This window comes from Microcaecilia unicolor, chromosome 6 (genome assembly GCF_901765095.1).
Source record: "Microcaecilia unicolor chromosome 6, aMicUni1.1, whole genome shotgun sequence".
Classification (NCBI taxonomy): Eukaryota; Metazoa; Chordata; class Amphibia; order Gymnophiona; family Siphonopidae; genus Microcaecilia; species Microcaecilia unicolor.
The window spans coordinates 62,027,261-62,043,505 of NC_044036.1; the positions used below are offsets into that span (position 1 = coordinate 62,027,261).

The 16,245-nt window shown below is 44.9% G+C and overlaps 1 protein-coding gene across 1 annotated transcript in view; it reads right to left on the reverse strand.

The window, feature by feature from the left end:
• LOC115472439 (retinal guanylyl cyclase 2-like) overlaps positions 1 to 16,245 on the reverse strand; it is a 140,396-nt gene that overhangs the window by 54,329 nt on the left and 69,822 nt on the right. The window contains exons 15-16 of the mRNA XM_030206728.1: positions 12,369 to 12,488; positions 12,190 to 12,283 (exon numbers count right to left, since the gene is read on the reverse strand). Coding sequence (XP_030062588.1) covers positions 12,190 to 12,283; positions 12,369 to 12,488 — 214 coding nt within the window. The remainder of the gene's footprint in view (positions 1 to 12,189; positions 12,284 to 12,368; positions 12,489 to 16,245) is intronic.

A 16,245-nucleotide genomic window follows, 5' to 3' on the forward strand; every position in this document is an offset into this window, starting at 1 on the left:
TAATGATTGCATTAATGCAATAACCCGGGTGGGTTATCAAGTTAGTGCAATCATCCAGGTCCTGGCACATAGGAGCAGGAGACGACAGACCAAAGGAGGAGAAGTCAGACACAGGAACATAAGGGGATGGGCGGGGGTGGAGTGGTGGTGGCAGGTGGAGTGGGGGGGGGGGGGGGTCGGTCCTGCTCCAGGCCCTGCTGTGTTTCTCGGCAACCCTGGATTAAAATGGGCATACTTTGAATCTGCACTCCACAGTTCTTTTTACTTTACTACTCCTGCTTCTTGGTATATGTTCTCTAAAAACGTGGCTATTCAAGCAGGCTTTTTGCCCTTCAGCACTGGGGATGTGATGCCAGTTTCTCTCCCGGGAATATCTCCTGAATTTTAAGATGTGCTATTTATTAATGTCCTTTTGTTGTAATAATGATTGGCTCTGTCCTCTCGTGTGGCTCTTGTTCTTTTCTTTATAATATTGTAGTTCCTTTTCTGTTTCCTTTTGGGTTTTTTTTAATATTAGGATTGTACACCGCCTAGCGCATATCAGTATGGGTGGTACAGAAAGTCTAAATGAACTGTAAACTGAGTGAAAGGCTTTATAAACAAAAATTAAAATTCTGAAAGGAACACAAAACTGAACCGGTAGCCAATGTAGTTCGATAAAAAGAAGTGTAATGTGGTCAAATGTACGTGCTTTAAAGGAGACGTGAGCTCTGCAGTTCTGAAGAGTTTGGAGCCGTTTGATTTGGGACTGACGTAGGCCAGCATACACAGAATTACAAGATTGCAGCTTAGTGATAAAAAGGACAGTAGTGTATACGCATGTATGTGGACTCATAGGCGTGTACATTGTCAATATTACTCCTTAGCACCATTCTGTAACTATGCACATAGCACATAGTTTACAGGCAGACATACCCCTGGGCAGCATTTGGGTGGAGCATGGGTGGACACACATTTACATGCGTAACTTCACATGCGTATCACTGGAACTGAGGCACAAGCATTTATGGTTTATGATATATTAATGTTTGATATACAATTCTCAATAAATGTCAGAACAGTTTACAACAATAAAGACATTTAAAAGAAAGGAAAAGAGCACCATTTTTTTTTCAAATAAAGACCTAATCATTCATTCCAGAGCATACATCACAGTCGATCATAACTCAGAGCATACATAGTAACATAGTAGATGACGGCAGAAAAAGACCTGCATGGTCCATCCAGTCTGCCCAACAAGATAAACTCATATGTGCTACTTTTTGTGTATACCTTACCTTGATTTGTATCTGTCATTTTCAGGGCACAGACCGTATAAGTCTGCCCAGCACCATCCTCGCCTCCCAACCACCAGCCCCGCCTCCCACCACCGGCTCTGCCACCTAATCTCAGCTAAGCTTCTGAGGATCCATTCCCTCGGAACAGGATTCCTTTATGTTTATCCCACGCATGTTTGAATTCTGTTACCGTTTTCCTCTCCACCACCTCCCGCGGGAGAGCATTCCAAGCATCCACCACTCTCTCCGTGAAAAAATACTTCCTGACATTTTTCTTGAGTCTGCCCCCCTTCAATCTCGTATCGTGCCCTCTAGTTCTACCGCCTTCCCATCTCCGGAAAAGGTTAGTTTGCGGATTAATACCTTTCAGATATTTGAACGTCTGTATCATATCACCCTTGTTTCTCCTTTCCTCCAGGGTATACATGTTCAGGTCAGCAAGTCTCTCCTCATACGTCTTGTAACGCAAATCTCATACCATTCTCATAGCTTTTCTTTGCACTGCTTTAATTCTTTTTACATCCTTAGCAAGATACGACCTCCAGAACTGAACACAATACTCCAGGTGGGGCCTCACCAACGACTTATACAGGGGCATTAAAACCTCTTTTCTTCTGCTGGTCACTCCCCTCTCTATACAGCCTAGCAACCTTCTATACATCACAGTCAATACGACTTCATTGCATTATACAACAATTTTATCGCTATATTCTGGATAGATTGCAATTTTTTGAGCAATGTACGGGGTAAACCGGAGTAGAGGATATTACAATAATGAATTTTGGTAATGAGAAGAGAGATAAGGCTGTGAAAAATATTCCAATCAAGCAAATGTCTTACAGAACTCAACTGATGAAGTGTGAAGAAACAGCTTTTGCATAACTGTGATATTTGTGGGACCAATGCAAGTTTGGAGTCCAGCCAGACCTCCAACTACTTAAAAGAGTCGACTGGTTGAATCAGAGTTCAAACTTATAACAACATGAACATTAGTTCACTCACAACATAAATTCCATGCCCACCATGCTGTATCAAAACCTTCCTCCTTTGGCCAGCCTGTGTGTAATAACCACTGTTCCCTCTACTTACAGCGGGAGTCCTCTACTCAGTGCTTTTTTTGTAGGAAAAAAGGTACCAGTACTCATTATGGGCGGGGTCACCACCTATGGCTCCACCCCTTTGGTAGCCACACCCACAGTAGCCACACCCCTTATTCCAGCCATGGTGCATATAAGCAGTATCACTGAAAATACTATACCAGTATAGGAGAAAAAAATAACTTGTGATTTTTTTTCATTATAAATAATTTCTATAAGCTGTTACAGCTCTAGTATACCCAGTGCAAAATAATACAGCAGATATAAATTCTCAAATTGGACATCTTCCCAACACTAAAATGAAAATAAAATGATTTTTTTCTACCTTTGTTGTCTGGTGACTTTGTTTTTCTGATCATGTTGGTCCCAGTCTCTGATTCTGCTGCTCTCTATCTGTTCCCTTAACTCTGTTTCCAGGGCTTCCTTTCCATTTATTTCTTTACTTTCCTCCTTTCTTCTTCATTTCTTGCTCTACATCCATAGGTAAAAGCTGGGTCCTCCGCAGACTTGACTGGAGGAGGTATAGAATGGATTCAGTTTTTGCCTATTTTCTCCATCCATGAGCAGTTTTTTTCCTCTTTTCCCTTTCCCTCATCTCCATCAGTATGCATCTCCTTCCTATTTTTCCCTCCCCTCCATCCATATGCATCTCCTTCCTCTCTCTTCCCTCTCATCCATCCATGTCCATTATTACTCAGGAACCTTCATGTAATACCATAATTTATTCTTCTTTACCATGTATGTATGCACATGGTATATATATATATACCATGATCTGTTCCATATATGTTATGTTCTTTGTTACCACATATATATAAACCTTAACGCAATACCATTTGTAATTTTGTTACCGGAAATGGCAACCGCCATTATTGCAAATGTAAGCTACATTGAGCCTGCAAATTGGTGGGAAAATGTGGGATACAAATGCTACAAATAAATAAATAAATAAATAACATTTTCTCCTCTTCCCTCTCCTCCATCCATGTTTATTTCACTTTCTCTCTCTTCCCTCCCCTCCATCCATGTCCAGCATTTCAACTCTCTCTCCTCCATCCATGTCCAGAATTTCTCATCTCCCCTAAATCCATCTGCATCTCCTCCTTTGTCTTCCATCCCCTCCATCCATGTACAGCATTTCTCCTCTCTCCCTCCCCTCCATTCATGTTCATCTCACTTCCTCTCTCTTTTCTCCTCTCCATCCATGTCTAGCATTTCAACTCTCTTCCCTCCCCTCCAGGTGCATCTCCTTCCTCTGTCTTCCCTCTCCTCCATCCATGTCCAACATTTCTCCTCTCTCCCTTCCCCTTCATCCGTGTGCATCTCCTTCCTCTGTCTTTCCTTCTCTCCAACATTTCTCTGCCCTGCCCTCCGCTCCATCCATGTCCAGCATTTCTCCTGCCCTCCCTACCATCCATGTCCAACGATTCTCCTCTGGCCACCCCTCCCATCCATGTCCAGTGATTCTCCTTTGCCCCTGTCCTTCCCTCTCATTCATGTCCAGGAGATTCTCCTCTCTCCCCTGCCCTCCCCTCCATGTCCAGCGATTCTCCTTTGCCTCTATCCTTTCCTCCCATCCATGTCCAGTGATTCTCCTTTCTCCCCTCCCATCCATGTCCAGCGAGTCCCCTTGCCCCTATTCTTCCCTCCCGTTCATGTCCAGCAATTCTCCTTTGCCCCTATTCTTCCCTCCCATCCATGTCCAGCGATTCTCCTCTCTCCCCTGCCCTCCCCTCCCAACCATGTCCAGTGATTCTCCTCTGCCCTCTCCTCCCATCCATGTCCAGTGATTCTCCTTTGCCCCTACTCTTCCCTCCCATCCATGTCCAGCGATTCTCCTCTCTCCCCTGCCCTCCCCTCCCAACCATGTCATGATTCTCCTCTGCTCTCTCCTCCCATCCATGTCCAGTGATTCTCCTTTGCCCCATCATTCCCTCCCATCCATGTCCAGTGATTCTCCTCTCTCCTCTCTCCCCTGCCCTTCCCTCCCCTCCCCTCCATGTCCAGCAATTCTCCATTGCCTCCTATCCTCCCCCTCCCTTCCATGTCCAGTGAACTGCCCCAGCCTCCACCTGCCCCGAGATCATTCCAACTCCAGCCCCACCTGCCCGCCCTCAGCTCCACGACTTTCTGTTCGTGCTCCCTGTATTGACATCTTCTATTTACCCGAAGTCGCAGTGGCGAACTGGCAGAGAAACTAAGCAGCAGGCAGGCAGACTCGCCTCCTCATCGCTTTCCTTCCGAGGTATTTTTAGATGACAGGCAAGGGCAACCAAGAGTAGGGAAACAGAAGTGTTAGGGTAGAACGGGGGGGCCATGGGCGGTTAGAATGACAGAAGATAGAGAGAACAGAATGATTAGAAGGCAGTCATATAAGATTAAAATACACAGGGGTTCAGGGAAAAAAAGAAGGAGGAAAACAAATATTGGACAGAGACTTAAGACACGAAATGTCAAGGCGTTAGGCAAAGAATAGCCCGCATAAGACCGCTTACTGACAATCGTGCTGAAAAAGAAAATACAGTCACCATCTGCTAAGTATGGTCTCCCAAAACTCAGAATCGAGATGGCATACATATTCTTTCATACAGCAAACACTCGAAAGGAACAGTATATAGGTGATGAATACAAGATGAAGTATAAGGACAGCCAGATGGACAGAATCATACAAGGACAAAAATACAGGTGCCAGCAAAATAGGAGACAATGGGGAGAGAGGTGAGAGGTAAGAAAAGAAGGGACAGAATAATAGTGCCCAATACCCCTCAAGTGGGCAATGTCCGTGAGAGGCAGAAGTAAGGAGGGAAATAAAGGAATGACAGAGAAAGGACATCCATTTACAAAAGGAGAGACCGCAATAGTAACAAAAGGGTTTCAAAGCAAAGCTGTAACAAGACAGAATCAGAAATGTATAGAACGATATGAGGGGAAAAATACACGGTTTTTAGGAAATTTGACTAATTGCAACACAACCTTAGGAAAAGAGAGTCTGCGAAATCTAAATCTCACAAACTTTTCACAAGCTAGAGCAGACATATGGTGGTACTGTGGAGCCCATACTATCCACCATACACTTCACATACGTTGGAAAGGCAGATGTGCCTTAGTCAAATTGGTAATTCCAATCATTATAGCATCCTTGCTCCCTCCTCATAGCAGCTCTTCCTCACGAGTGAAGAGAAATGCAATGCCTGGATCTTTTGATGATCGGGTCTATATAGATGCTATTGGAGTTCCAAGAGGGGTTCCTGATGAGTTCAAAGCCAGAAACCAAATAGCTGCAGGATTCGAATCTGCCTTCTTTTGGTGGGCGACGATAAATAAAAATGTAGACTGGATAAACTATATATATTACAACCAGCAGAGATTTGTCAATTATACCAGGGATGCAGTTCAAGGAATTGCAGCGCAATTAGACGCCACTAGCCGGATGACGTTGGAAAACAGATTAGTACTTGACCAACTTCTGGCAGCAGAGGGCGGAGTGTGCCATAAAATAGGTACACAGTGTTGCACCTTTATCCCCAACAATACTGCTCCAGATGGATCAATCACCAGAGCTTTGGAAGGCTTGACCTCACTGTCACAAGAATTGGCAGAGAACTCTGGTGTTGATACATCCTGGACTGGTTGGATGGATAAAGCTTTTGGTAAATGGAAGACATTTATCATTTCAGCAGCCACAACGATAATCATAGTGGTAGCAATTTTTGTATTAGTAGGGTGTTGCATAATCCCTTGTGCTAGAGGCTTAGTAGAACGCTTAATTGAAACCGCAATCACGAAAAAGACAACAGCAGGACAATATGTCCTGTACGAAAATCTCCTTCCCAACACCACAGGAGATGACACATTGGACTATCTCCCTCTGAGAAGGACCAATCGCTATGCAACTGCTAGAGACACTAGAGAAATGTCTGCATCTGTATAATCAGGTAATAGCACACACAGGGATACAATATAACCACATAAAGCTTTATAAGATAAGATATAATCAGTATATAACCAAAGAAATTAATGATTAAATAGGTAAGAATGAGATAGAATTTGCATGTTAAAGGGTAGAAGTATAGTAGTTTTTGTATAACCATAGATATTGATAAGTAGAAATGATTGAAATAATTGAAGTGGTGCCAGAATGGTAATCAGAAACCAAATAACTCAGACTGTACTAGTTTGCACTGAGACTCAGAAAATTTTATGGCCTTGTAGGATACCTTCTGGAATGGATGGTACCATGGTATATTTACCCTGGTGTCACCCTATGGGATAGGGTGAAGAGGGGAATGTTAATATATGGCCTGGTTTTAGATCTGCCACTGGAATTGTGATGGACAAAGCCACAGAGCCAAAAACATCTGAAAATGTACTGATTAGGCCAAACAAGTAACAAATGAATTAATATTTGAGAATCTGCAGAAAGCAGGTCTGAACAATGAGTCTTGACACAAACAGGTATAGGTACAATATTCAAATAATATATAGCACCTGAAATGAAAGAATGATGGATAAAATGGAAAAAAATGTGGCTTTCAAAATGGAGTCAATTGTTTATATTAATGTATAAAATGATACAGAGATCAGAAGATGTGATGAGAGGTGTTGCAGAAACATTATGTGAAACTGGTATCTCAACAGAAAAAAATGTTAGTAACCGCAAAAACAGTTTGTTCCAAAAAAAAACATGTTGATATTACCGGAAAATGTTGCAACCTTGTGAAATTGATGGAACGGAAGAGCTGGGTACAAACTGCACAGATGGCAAGATGCGACAGTTTAACCGCAGAAATTGAGAAATATTTGAAAAAAATAGGTCCCAAAATAGGTGCTGCCATAGACTTCTATAGAGAGAAAAGAGTATAAAAGAGGAGAGATTTTGGCTCAATTTCGGAGTCGTCCCCAACGCATCTCAGACGGCAGAGCGCTGTGCCATTGAACCCAGAATCTGTCCGATGTCTGTATTTCTTTGAGACTTTGGTAAGAATAAATACCTTCTATCTGAAACCTATCTCTGTCTTAATTTTCAAGTATTCATTTGCCTGTTACTTATTTTACAAACTAAACTGAACCCACACCAGACACTCATTTTGTGCACAAAATACTGATAGATTCAAATAGACTATATGTGGGAACATAAATGGCCCAGAATACACCTAGATCCAGAAAGGCAGAAAGCAGAGGTCATGGGGATCAGTTTTGAATTACGCCTTCTGATGCCTCCCCAGAACCAACCACCCTGGGATTGGAGGGAAACTATAAAGAATCTTCTGGATGAACTTAAGAGGTTCCCCTCCCCATTTGGAAAAGTCCAGAAGGAGTCTAAAAGAGGTCAATTAAAAACAGTATATATGTGCATATTCCCTATTAAGCTAGTGTTCTATGAAGGAAAATAGGCACCCACTTTGTTTTATAAAATATGCACTAATCAGGTGCAAAGCAGTGTTAAAGAATTACCATTTAATTCCCAGTTAGCATGGGTACCCTTTAACCCCTCCTATATAAGACAGTGCACAGTAAGTACAGTAATGTGTGCTAGGGGTACCCAAAGGCAATCTGTCACCTGAGGCAGGGATGAGATGCCACTCCCCATGGCAGGACGTCAGACTCACAGAAACAAAAGACTTGCAGATCATCAATGCGGCCATGGCAAAGAAAAGGACTTCGGCTGGCGGGGGTTGGGGACTCCCGCCAGCAAAGGTACCCGACGGCGGCAGCAGGGGAGGGTTGATGGTGGCGGGAAGGGGGGTCAAAAGGGTTTGCGCCGGGGGTGGGGGTCATAGGTGGTGGTGGTGACAGTGGCAGCGGGGGGGGGGGGGGTCGGCAGTGCTGGGGGGGGGCTAAAATGTGCCCCCTCACCTCAGGCTCTGAACGCCCCTCCCACCGAAGTCTGGCTACGCCCCTGGTAGGTTGGTTGAGGTAGAAAAACTATGGGGTCTACTGAATATTTTAATAGACGTGTAACAGTTTCTTTCACCTTATTCTATCCCAAGGCATCCAGAACTCCTTTCTGGCAAGCTCGGCAGTCAATGGCAGCGTTCCTGAGCCATGGTGCTGGCACCTTGTGCATGCTGAGCTAAGCATGCATGACAAATGTTGGCAACTCAGGAACACTGCTGCCAACTGCCATGCCTAGCAGAAAGGAGTTCTGGGTGCCTTTCCAGGATGTCTTCAGCTGGCGGGCCTTGGTGACAGGGATGTCAAGAGGGGGGACAAAATTCCCCGCTCTCTCTCTCTCTCCTGCTCCTGACAGGCCCCGAGTGATCGGGTCCCGACAGGAGCAAGAGAAAGAAAACTCTGGCGCCAGGTCCCCCTCCAACGCTGCTCTTCACTCGCTTCTACTGCCGTGCTGAGCGGCTGCTTTTCCCCCTCGGGCGCATACTCGGTTTTGAAACCAAGCATGCACGATGAGAGAAAAAAGCAGCCGCAGGGGAAGGCAGGCATGGAGTGAAGAGCAGCACTGGATTCTTCCGCTGGCGGGGCCTCAGGATCCCCGCCAGCCCCAAGGTACCTCAGTTGCTGGGGTCTCTCGCTCTCTCTCTCTCTCCTGCTCCTGACGGGCCCCGAGTGATCGGGTCCCGACAGGAGCAGGAGCAGGAGAAAGAAAACTCTGGTGCTGGCTCTCCCTCCAGCACTGCTCTTCACTCGCCGTGCTTGAAACCAAGCATGCACGATGAGAGAAAAAAGCAGCCGCAGGGGAAGGCAGGCATGGAGTGAAGAGCAGCGCTGGATTCTTCCGCTGGCGGGGCCTCAGGATCCCCGTCAGCCCCAAGGTACCTCAGTTGCGGCAGTGGTGATCCTGGGGGGAGGGGGGCGGGAGCAGCAACAATCCAGGGGAGCAGTGGCGATCGGGGGGCAGCAGTGGCCCTGCCCTGGGTCCAGCTCAGTCTCTCAGCGACCCTGCTTGGGGATCCCTGTGAGCTACACTAATGGTTCATTGCTACTAGGTCAGCAAGAGGCCAAAGTGAATGGGCCCCTACTTACCTAGGCCCACTTGTGGCTACACCCCTGGCTTCAGTACTGGTCTGGAAATAAACAGGCAACAGTGGGAAGGTTTGAGAAAAAACAGGTCCACAGGGTGATCATTAATGGCAAAAACACTTTATTGCTTTAACTTACAAATACATGTGATACCTTGCAAGTTAAAGCAATAAAGTGTTGTTGCCATTGATGATCAAACTGTGTACCTGTTTTTCTTAAGCCTTCTCCACCTTCCCACTGTCATTTGCCTATTACTCTTCATCAGGGCCGCCGAGAGGGGGGGCAGGGGGGACAAAATTCCCTGGGCCCGGGCCTCCAGGGGGGGCCTGGTGCCGGGGTCAGGCCACCGGCGCTGCAGTTCCCGGTCTCACCTGCCTGCCTCCCTCCTCGGCTCCGGGCCCCCTGCATTCAAAGCGACAGTCACAGATCGCCTCCCTTCGGGCTTTCCCTCCTTGTGTCCCGCCCTTGCGGAAACCGGAAGTTACATCAGATGAGGGCGGGACACAGGGAGGAAAGGCCAGAAGAGAGGCGATCTGCGACTGCCGCTTTGAATGCAGAGGGCCCGAAGCCGTGGAGGCAGGCAGGTGAGACCGAAGACTGCAGCAACGGGGGGCGTCAGCGGCGGGGGGAGCGACAGGGGGCGTCAGCGGCAGGGGAAGCAATGAGGGCAGCAGCGATGGGGGAGCGGAAGCGGGGCGGCCTTGCCCCGGGGCCGGCCTAGACTCTCGGCGGCACTGCGCTTCATGTGGAATTCCTTTTGGGGGGTTTTTTTTTGCTTCCACTGGAAATTAACACACAATAACTTTAAATTCCAGGATATCTGGGAAGATATACAACCAAAGCGGTTTACATATATTCAGGGCTTTTTTTGAGGGGGTACTGAGTACTGGCACCTTTTCCATTGTCTGCTAAAATTGACCTATGGACCCCAAGTGGGCCAACACTTCACAAGACCAGAACACTGCACCAGTAAGAATACTGAAAGGTAATTTTAAAACAATACAGGAACGTAAGACCTTTGAAATAAGAATGATTGAATATTTTGACACACTACAAACAGGACTTAATAAGGATCTGGGTTTTCTAACCCATTATAAACCATAAGCTGTATTTCTCTGTTTATTTCTCTGTTTATTACACGCCTCTCACCTACCATTCTGTTAGAATATCAATGAAATGCTTTGATGTCCCCATGCATACCCCCACCCTCCCACTCTGTCAGACTGTCAAAGTAATGCTTTGATGTTTCTCTTATATATACTATCTGCTACCACATTTGCTTATTTCTGATCTGACGAAAAAGGGCAACCTTCGAAAGCTAATCAAGAAATGTATTAAGTTATGTCCAATAAAAAAGGTATCATCTTATTTTCTTTTCCGTGTTTTATTTTGTTTGATTTCTATTGATAACCTTTAAGAGTGGACTAACACGGCTACCACACCTCTCTACTTAATGACTGATGTAAACTGTGTCTTTTCTGCAGAAGTGTATTCACTGCTAAGGAAGTGTTTAGAGACAAGCAAATTGCAACATTATAGAGTGGGCTAGATTCAACAACAGCTAAAGATGTTACTGGTCTTCTATTTAGTTCTGGACTGGGATTTCGTCATGCTTTAGTTTTCAGGCTTTAGGCAGAGCCTGTAACAAGCATGCCCCCTAGTGGAAACAGGCATTATACATTCTGTCAAGAAATTCACAGTATAAACCAGGCTCAATAATTACAGCCTCAAAGCAGAGACAGTGGAGCTGGTAGGGATAACAATGGCACAAATTATAACACCCTAAATCTCAAGTATATGACATGCAATCGGCAGAGTACAGAGAACTGTTTATAACGGAGAAGAGCTGCTAAATGTGACTGCTTGCATCTGACTTAGGTCTATTTTTAGGTCTTGCTATAGGGAGACAACCCAGGTGTATTACTAGGAGTATGGGTATCCTGAAATACAGATAGGTTAGGTATGCCTCTAGGAGAGGCTTGAGAACCACTGACATATTTGATGAACCACTATTTTCTATTTCAGTGCACACAATTTCAAAAACTGTTTTTCCTTGTAAAACATCCAATTACATCAAACGATCTTTGTCCAGCTTCTATCTGTGGCCTCAACTTTGTGGGAAGCTCCTATCTCCAGATCCCAAATGGGAGCCCTAGTCTCCTCCGTTACCACCAATTATGCCTCACTTCCCTGAACACTACTTCCACAATGGTGACCAGGCTCTCCCTCTACAGCCAAACTCCTTCTCTCATGTTCTAAACCTTGAGTCCAGTTTCTTTTCCTGCTTCTTTCTCCATGTTAGGCCAGTCTTAAACCTGACTCTACATGACGCCTTCTTTTCAGTAAGAGAAGTGATCTAACCAGAACCCTCCACATGAGGAAAACCTTTTTGGAAATCTCCCTTCCTCACTCAATGGTCTTTTCTTGTGCCCTCATATTTGAGAGATATATAGTGTTAGCAAGGGGAAAGAATGGATCCCTTTACAGATGATTAAAACAGAGCTGCCAAGTTATCCATTCCAGGAGGGAGACTTTTTGGCAGATCCTGGTTTTAAACTTACACATCAAAGCAGTGTGGGATTTGTAGTCCATGATTCTATCCATTGAAAATGAGTGCTGCAGGTCTCATAATGCAACAGGATGAGGTTGGCAGAAATCCAGGACTGGCCAAAAAGTCTCCCTCCTGGAATGGGTAACTTAGCAGCTCTGTTATATTGGATAGCAGCTTATTTTATTTGCTTTGAGGAAATCAAGGCTGACAATACTCAGTGCATGCCACCCTTTCATTAACAGGATGTGAAACAACTGGTTATAAGCAGACACATAGAAGAACTCACTATATAATAAACGATCTGTCTTTTGTTTTTCTTCCAGAAGATCCTGCGTTCTCTCAGCCACAATAGCCTCTAGGTGTTTGCTGTATTTTTCCATCTACATTTGAGAAAGATAGTCTTGTGTTATCTTTAAGTTAGGGTATCAGTAAGTGCCATCTGAAATCCAACCAGTTTGCACTTACCAGGTTCATCATCATGTCTACTGGACTCACTCTGTTTGGATTCATTTTCTCCAGACTTTTTTTGATTTGTTCAAACGAAGGTCTCATCATTGGATTGTGGGCCCAGCACCTTTCTATTAACTGTAAAAGATGCAGTTTATGTCTTAAATTTAGTTAGGGCTCTGACTCTCCAGAGAGATAGGACAATTGTATAATAAATGCAGAATTGGGGCTAAACACAAAATTTGTTTCCAGTTTGGGGGAATATTTACCTCACTCAACCAAAAACAATTATTCATGTGTCAGTAGGTTCCCCCTAACAGAAATGCACTTGAATTTAACAGAAAAAAAATGGTTGTGAATTCTATACCTAGGAGGCCTGGTAGAGTGGAAACATTCTGGGGGCAGCAGATCTCCCTTTCTGATTCCTTCCCTCCTGCCACGCCCCATAGACCAGAAAGCTCCAGCTCTGTTGATTAAGTCATCAAAAGACAGTGAGGGCAGGGACTGTCGGCCTGCGGCCCTGTGCTCACAGAAACCACAGTGGCTCTGTCTCCTCCAGGTTTCTCTATAGGAGGCAGAGAAGGGTAATTACATGACCATAGACTGATTGAGTCTCCATACTCTCTGTCCCCTGAAGACAGTACTGCTAAAACTGAAGCACCAAGACCAGAGTGTGTATAGGGGTGGGGGAGGGGGAGGGAGAGGAATTGGAGATACACCAGTAGGGAAAGGTAGGAGAGATAGAATCAGAGCCACCTTAAAACCCATAGTCCCGCCCAAGAGGAAAGTGACACAGGAGGGTGGACCCAGGAGGGCATGGTCCAGGAAATATATAAGCTGAAGCCATAAGTTAAGGAGGCCCAGAGGGAAGGCGCAATGCCCCATGGCATGTGCCTCCACATGGGAACTGCAACTGCTACAGTCAGGTAGACCAAGCGCCATGCAGATTTTGAACCTTGACCTGAGTAATTGCTAGAGACTTCCCTGGTAACTTTGAGGAACCAGGCCAGGGACAAGTAAAGTGTGCTGCTCTACTGAGACACAATAAGGTACACAGTGACCCTGCAGGAGGAGGCCACAAGAGGACATTGTTACAAACTAGTTTTATGTTACCTTTTCCCTCCTACCTATGAATGGAACAGGACCCCTGACCTAACAACTTTAATAAGTTCTCTTTTCCTTTACCTGCAACTGCTGTGTGACTGTCTTACCTGGTCACCAGGCCTGCTCTCGATCATGTTAACACAAGCGGCTATTTGCAGAACAGTGTTTAGGCAGCATGTATGTTAGCATTATATAAACTACACGCATAACACACACATAAATGTTAGTGCCTGAGTTAATAGAATTTCCCCCTTAGTGCTCAATATCACCCTTAAATGGATCATGTTTTAGCCCGCCTTCACCCAGCACCAAACCTGGCTCAGAAATATATATATAATACTAGTAAAACAGGCCCGTTTCTGACATAAATGAAACGGGCGCTAGCAAGGTTTTCCTCGGACAGTGTATGTTTGAGAGAGTATGTGTGAGATTGACTGTGTGTATGAGAGAGAGAGAGTGAATGTGCGTGTGTGTGTGTGTGACAGAGAGAGAGAGTGAGACTGCTGGGTGCGAGTGTGTCTCCTCTGTCCCCCCTCCAGCCACCCGGCGATTCTCCTGTCTCCCCTGCTCCCCCTCCAGTCACCCAGCGATTCTACTTTTTTCCTTGCCCCCCTCCAGCCACCCACCAATGCTCTTCTCTCCCCTGCCCCTCCTCCAGCCACCCAACGAGTCTCCTCTGTCCCCTGCCCCCCTCCAGCCACCCAGCGAGTCTCCTCTGTCCCCTGCTCCCCCTCCAGCCACCCAGCAAGTCTCCTCTGTTCCCTGCCCCCCTCTAGTCACCCAGCGATTCTCCTCTCTCCCCTGCCCCCCCTCCAGCCACCCAGCGATTGTCCTATCTCCCCTGCCCCCTCTCCAGCCACCCAGCGATTGTCCTATCTCCCCTGCCCCCCCTCCAGCCACTCCTCCACTTTAATCAGCATATATTAAATTCCCCCCGATGTGCTACAGAAAAGCACCGAGCACATCCTATATAATAAAATGCACCTCCAACATTCTGAAGCCGAGAAAGTGAAGCCTTCAAGCCTTGAAGCATTCATGCGCTCTGTAAGGCTCCATCTCCTCAATTGACAACATGTAGTTCCGGAATGTTGCAGGAATGCTTCAAGGCTTGAAGGCTTCATTTTTTCGGCTTCAGAACGTTGGAGGTGTGTTTTATTATATAGGATGTGGCTGTTCAGTCAGATATTTGGCCTGATATTGAAATACATGGATAACAATAACACTTTATAAACAGCAGACAAAAAGGGCCAAGATAATCAGTGTGATAACATGAGGACGAGATTTAGCTAATTTATAAAGTAGACAGTTTCTACTTAATGAGTGAAATCCTTAGAGAGGGGAAATAGTGAAAATTTGTACATTTAACTAGAGATCCAGTGAAGCACGCTTCAACATTTATCCAAACTTGTTTTCAGTTTCCATGTTTTAAATGTCAGTAGTTGGATTCCCTTTAGGTGCCCAGGAGTCTTCTGCTAGATTGCTCCGTGCAAACTGTATTTGACTATATTTATGATGCAGTGGTAACCAAGTATAGTGTTTACAAACAAAACCTTAATACATTTAAAGGATTAAATTTTACTTCAGAGATAACTGGTCTCACGAGTAGCCCATATGTGGGGATTTGGATAAAATACCACGACTGATTCAGAACTTACACAAGCAATAATTCTTAAGACTTAGCCCAAACAAGCACTCTGCTTCTGTTTATGAGAGTGATAAACAGTGGAGGAGAACTGTAATCACCAAGGGGCTGTCCGAAACAACTTGTCCTGGTGGCCTCACAGTTAAGTACTTAAGTACATAAGCACTGCTGTACTGGGCCAGATCAAAGGCCCATTCAGCCCAGTATCCTGTTTCCAATTGTGGCCAATCCAGATCACAAGTACCCCTGGCAGGATCCCAAAAAACTAAAATAGACTTCATGCTGCTTATCACAGGAATAAGTAGTGGATTTCCCCACGTCCACCTTAATAATGGTTTATAGACTTTTCTTCCAGGAACTTGTCCAAACATTTTTTTAAACCTTGCTATGCTAACCACTTTTAAAAGGAAAAAACCCAAGCTAGCCATGCTGAAGCAGGCAGTGGTTGCTGGAACACAGACCTGTGTCGAGTCCACTATTTCAATAGTGTTCTATTATAGTCCTCCTGGTGATGAACTGTTCATTTCTATACCATTTTGGGCCCAACAAACTTTTGTGGTACCATTTGACCTTCTGGTGCTTTCATTTGTGAGTGTTTGGAAGGTTTGTGTATCATCCTTACTTTTGTCTTTTTTTTTTTTACATGCTAACTGCTTTTACCATATTCTCTGGCAATGAATTCCAGAGCTTAATTATCGTTTATCATTTATTAAGTTTGAGATACCGCTTAAATTGCAGTGCAAAAAAACAGGTTATAATTTAAACATACACAGAATCAATATAAAGTAGAAAGGAACTCCATTAATTAATAGGAAAGTGACACCCAATCTCATAAGAAACACCCACAAAAACATTCAAACTTTCCCATGCTCCAATCTGTAGTCAGTGTGTCCCCTTCTCCCATAGGTTAAACAGGAATTATAGATAGTTGAAGCTACTTGAAAAAAAATAAACTTTTCAAGTCTGAAATAATGTGGTAAAGTATTTCACATAGCTAGAGCCAGAAAGTGGAATGCACTTTTCCTTGTTGAGTTCCATCTTACACGAGATGGGTTAGGTACATAAGTACATAAGTACATAAGTATTGCCATTCTGGGACAGACCAAAGGTCCATCAAGCCCAGCATCCTGTTTCCAACAGTGGCCAATC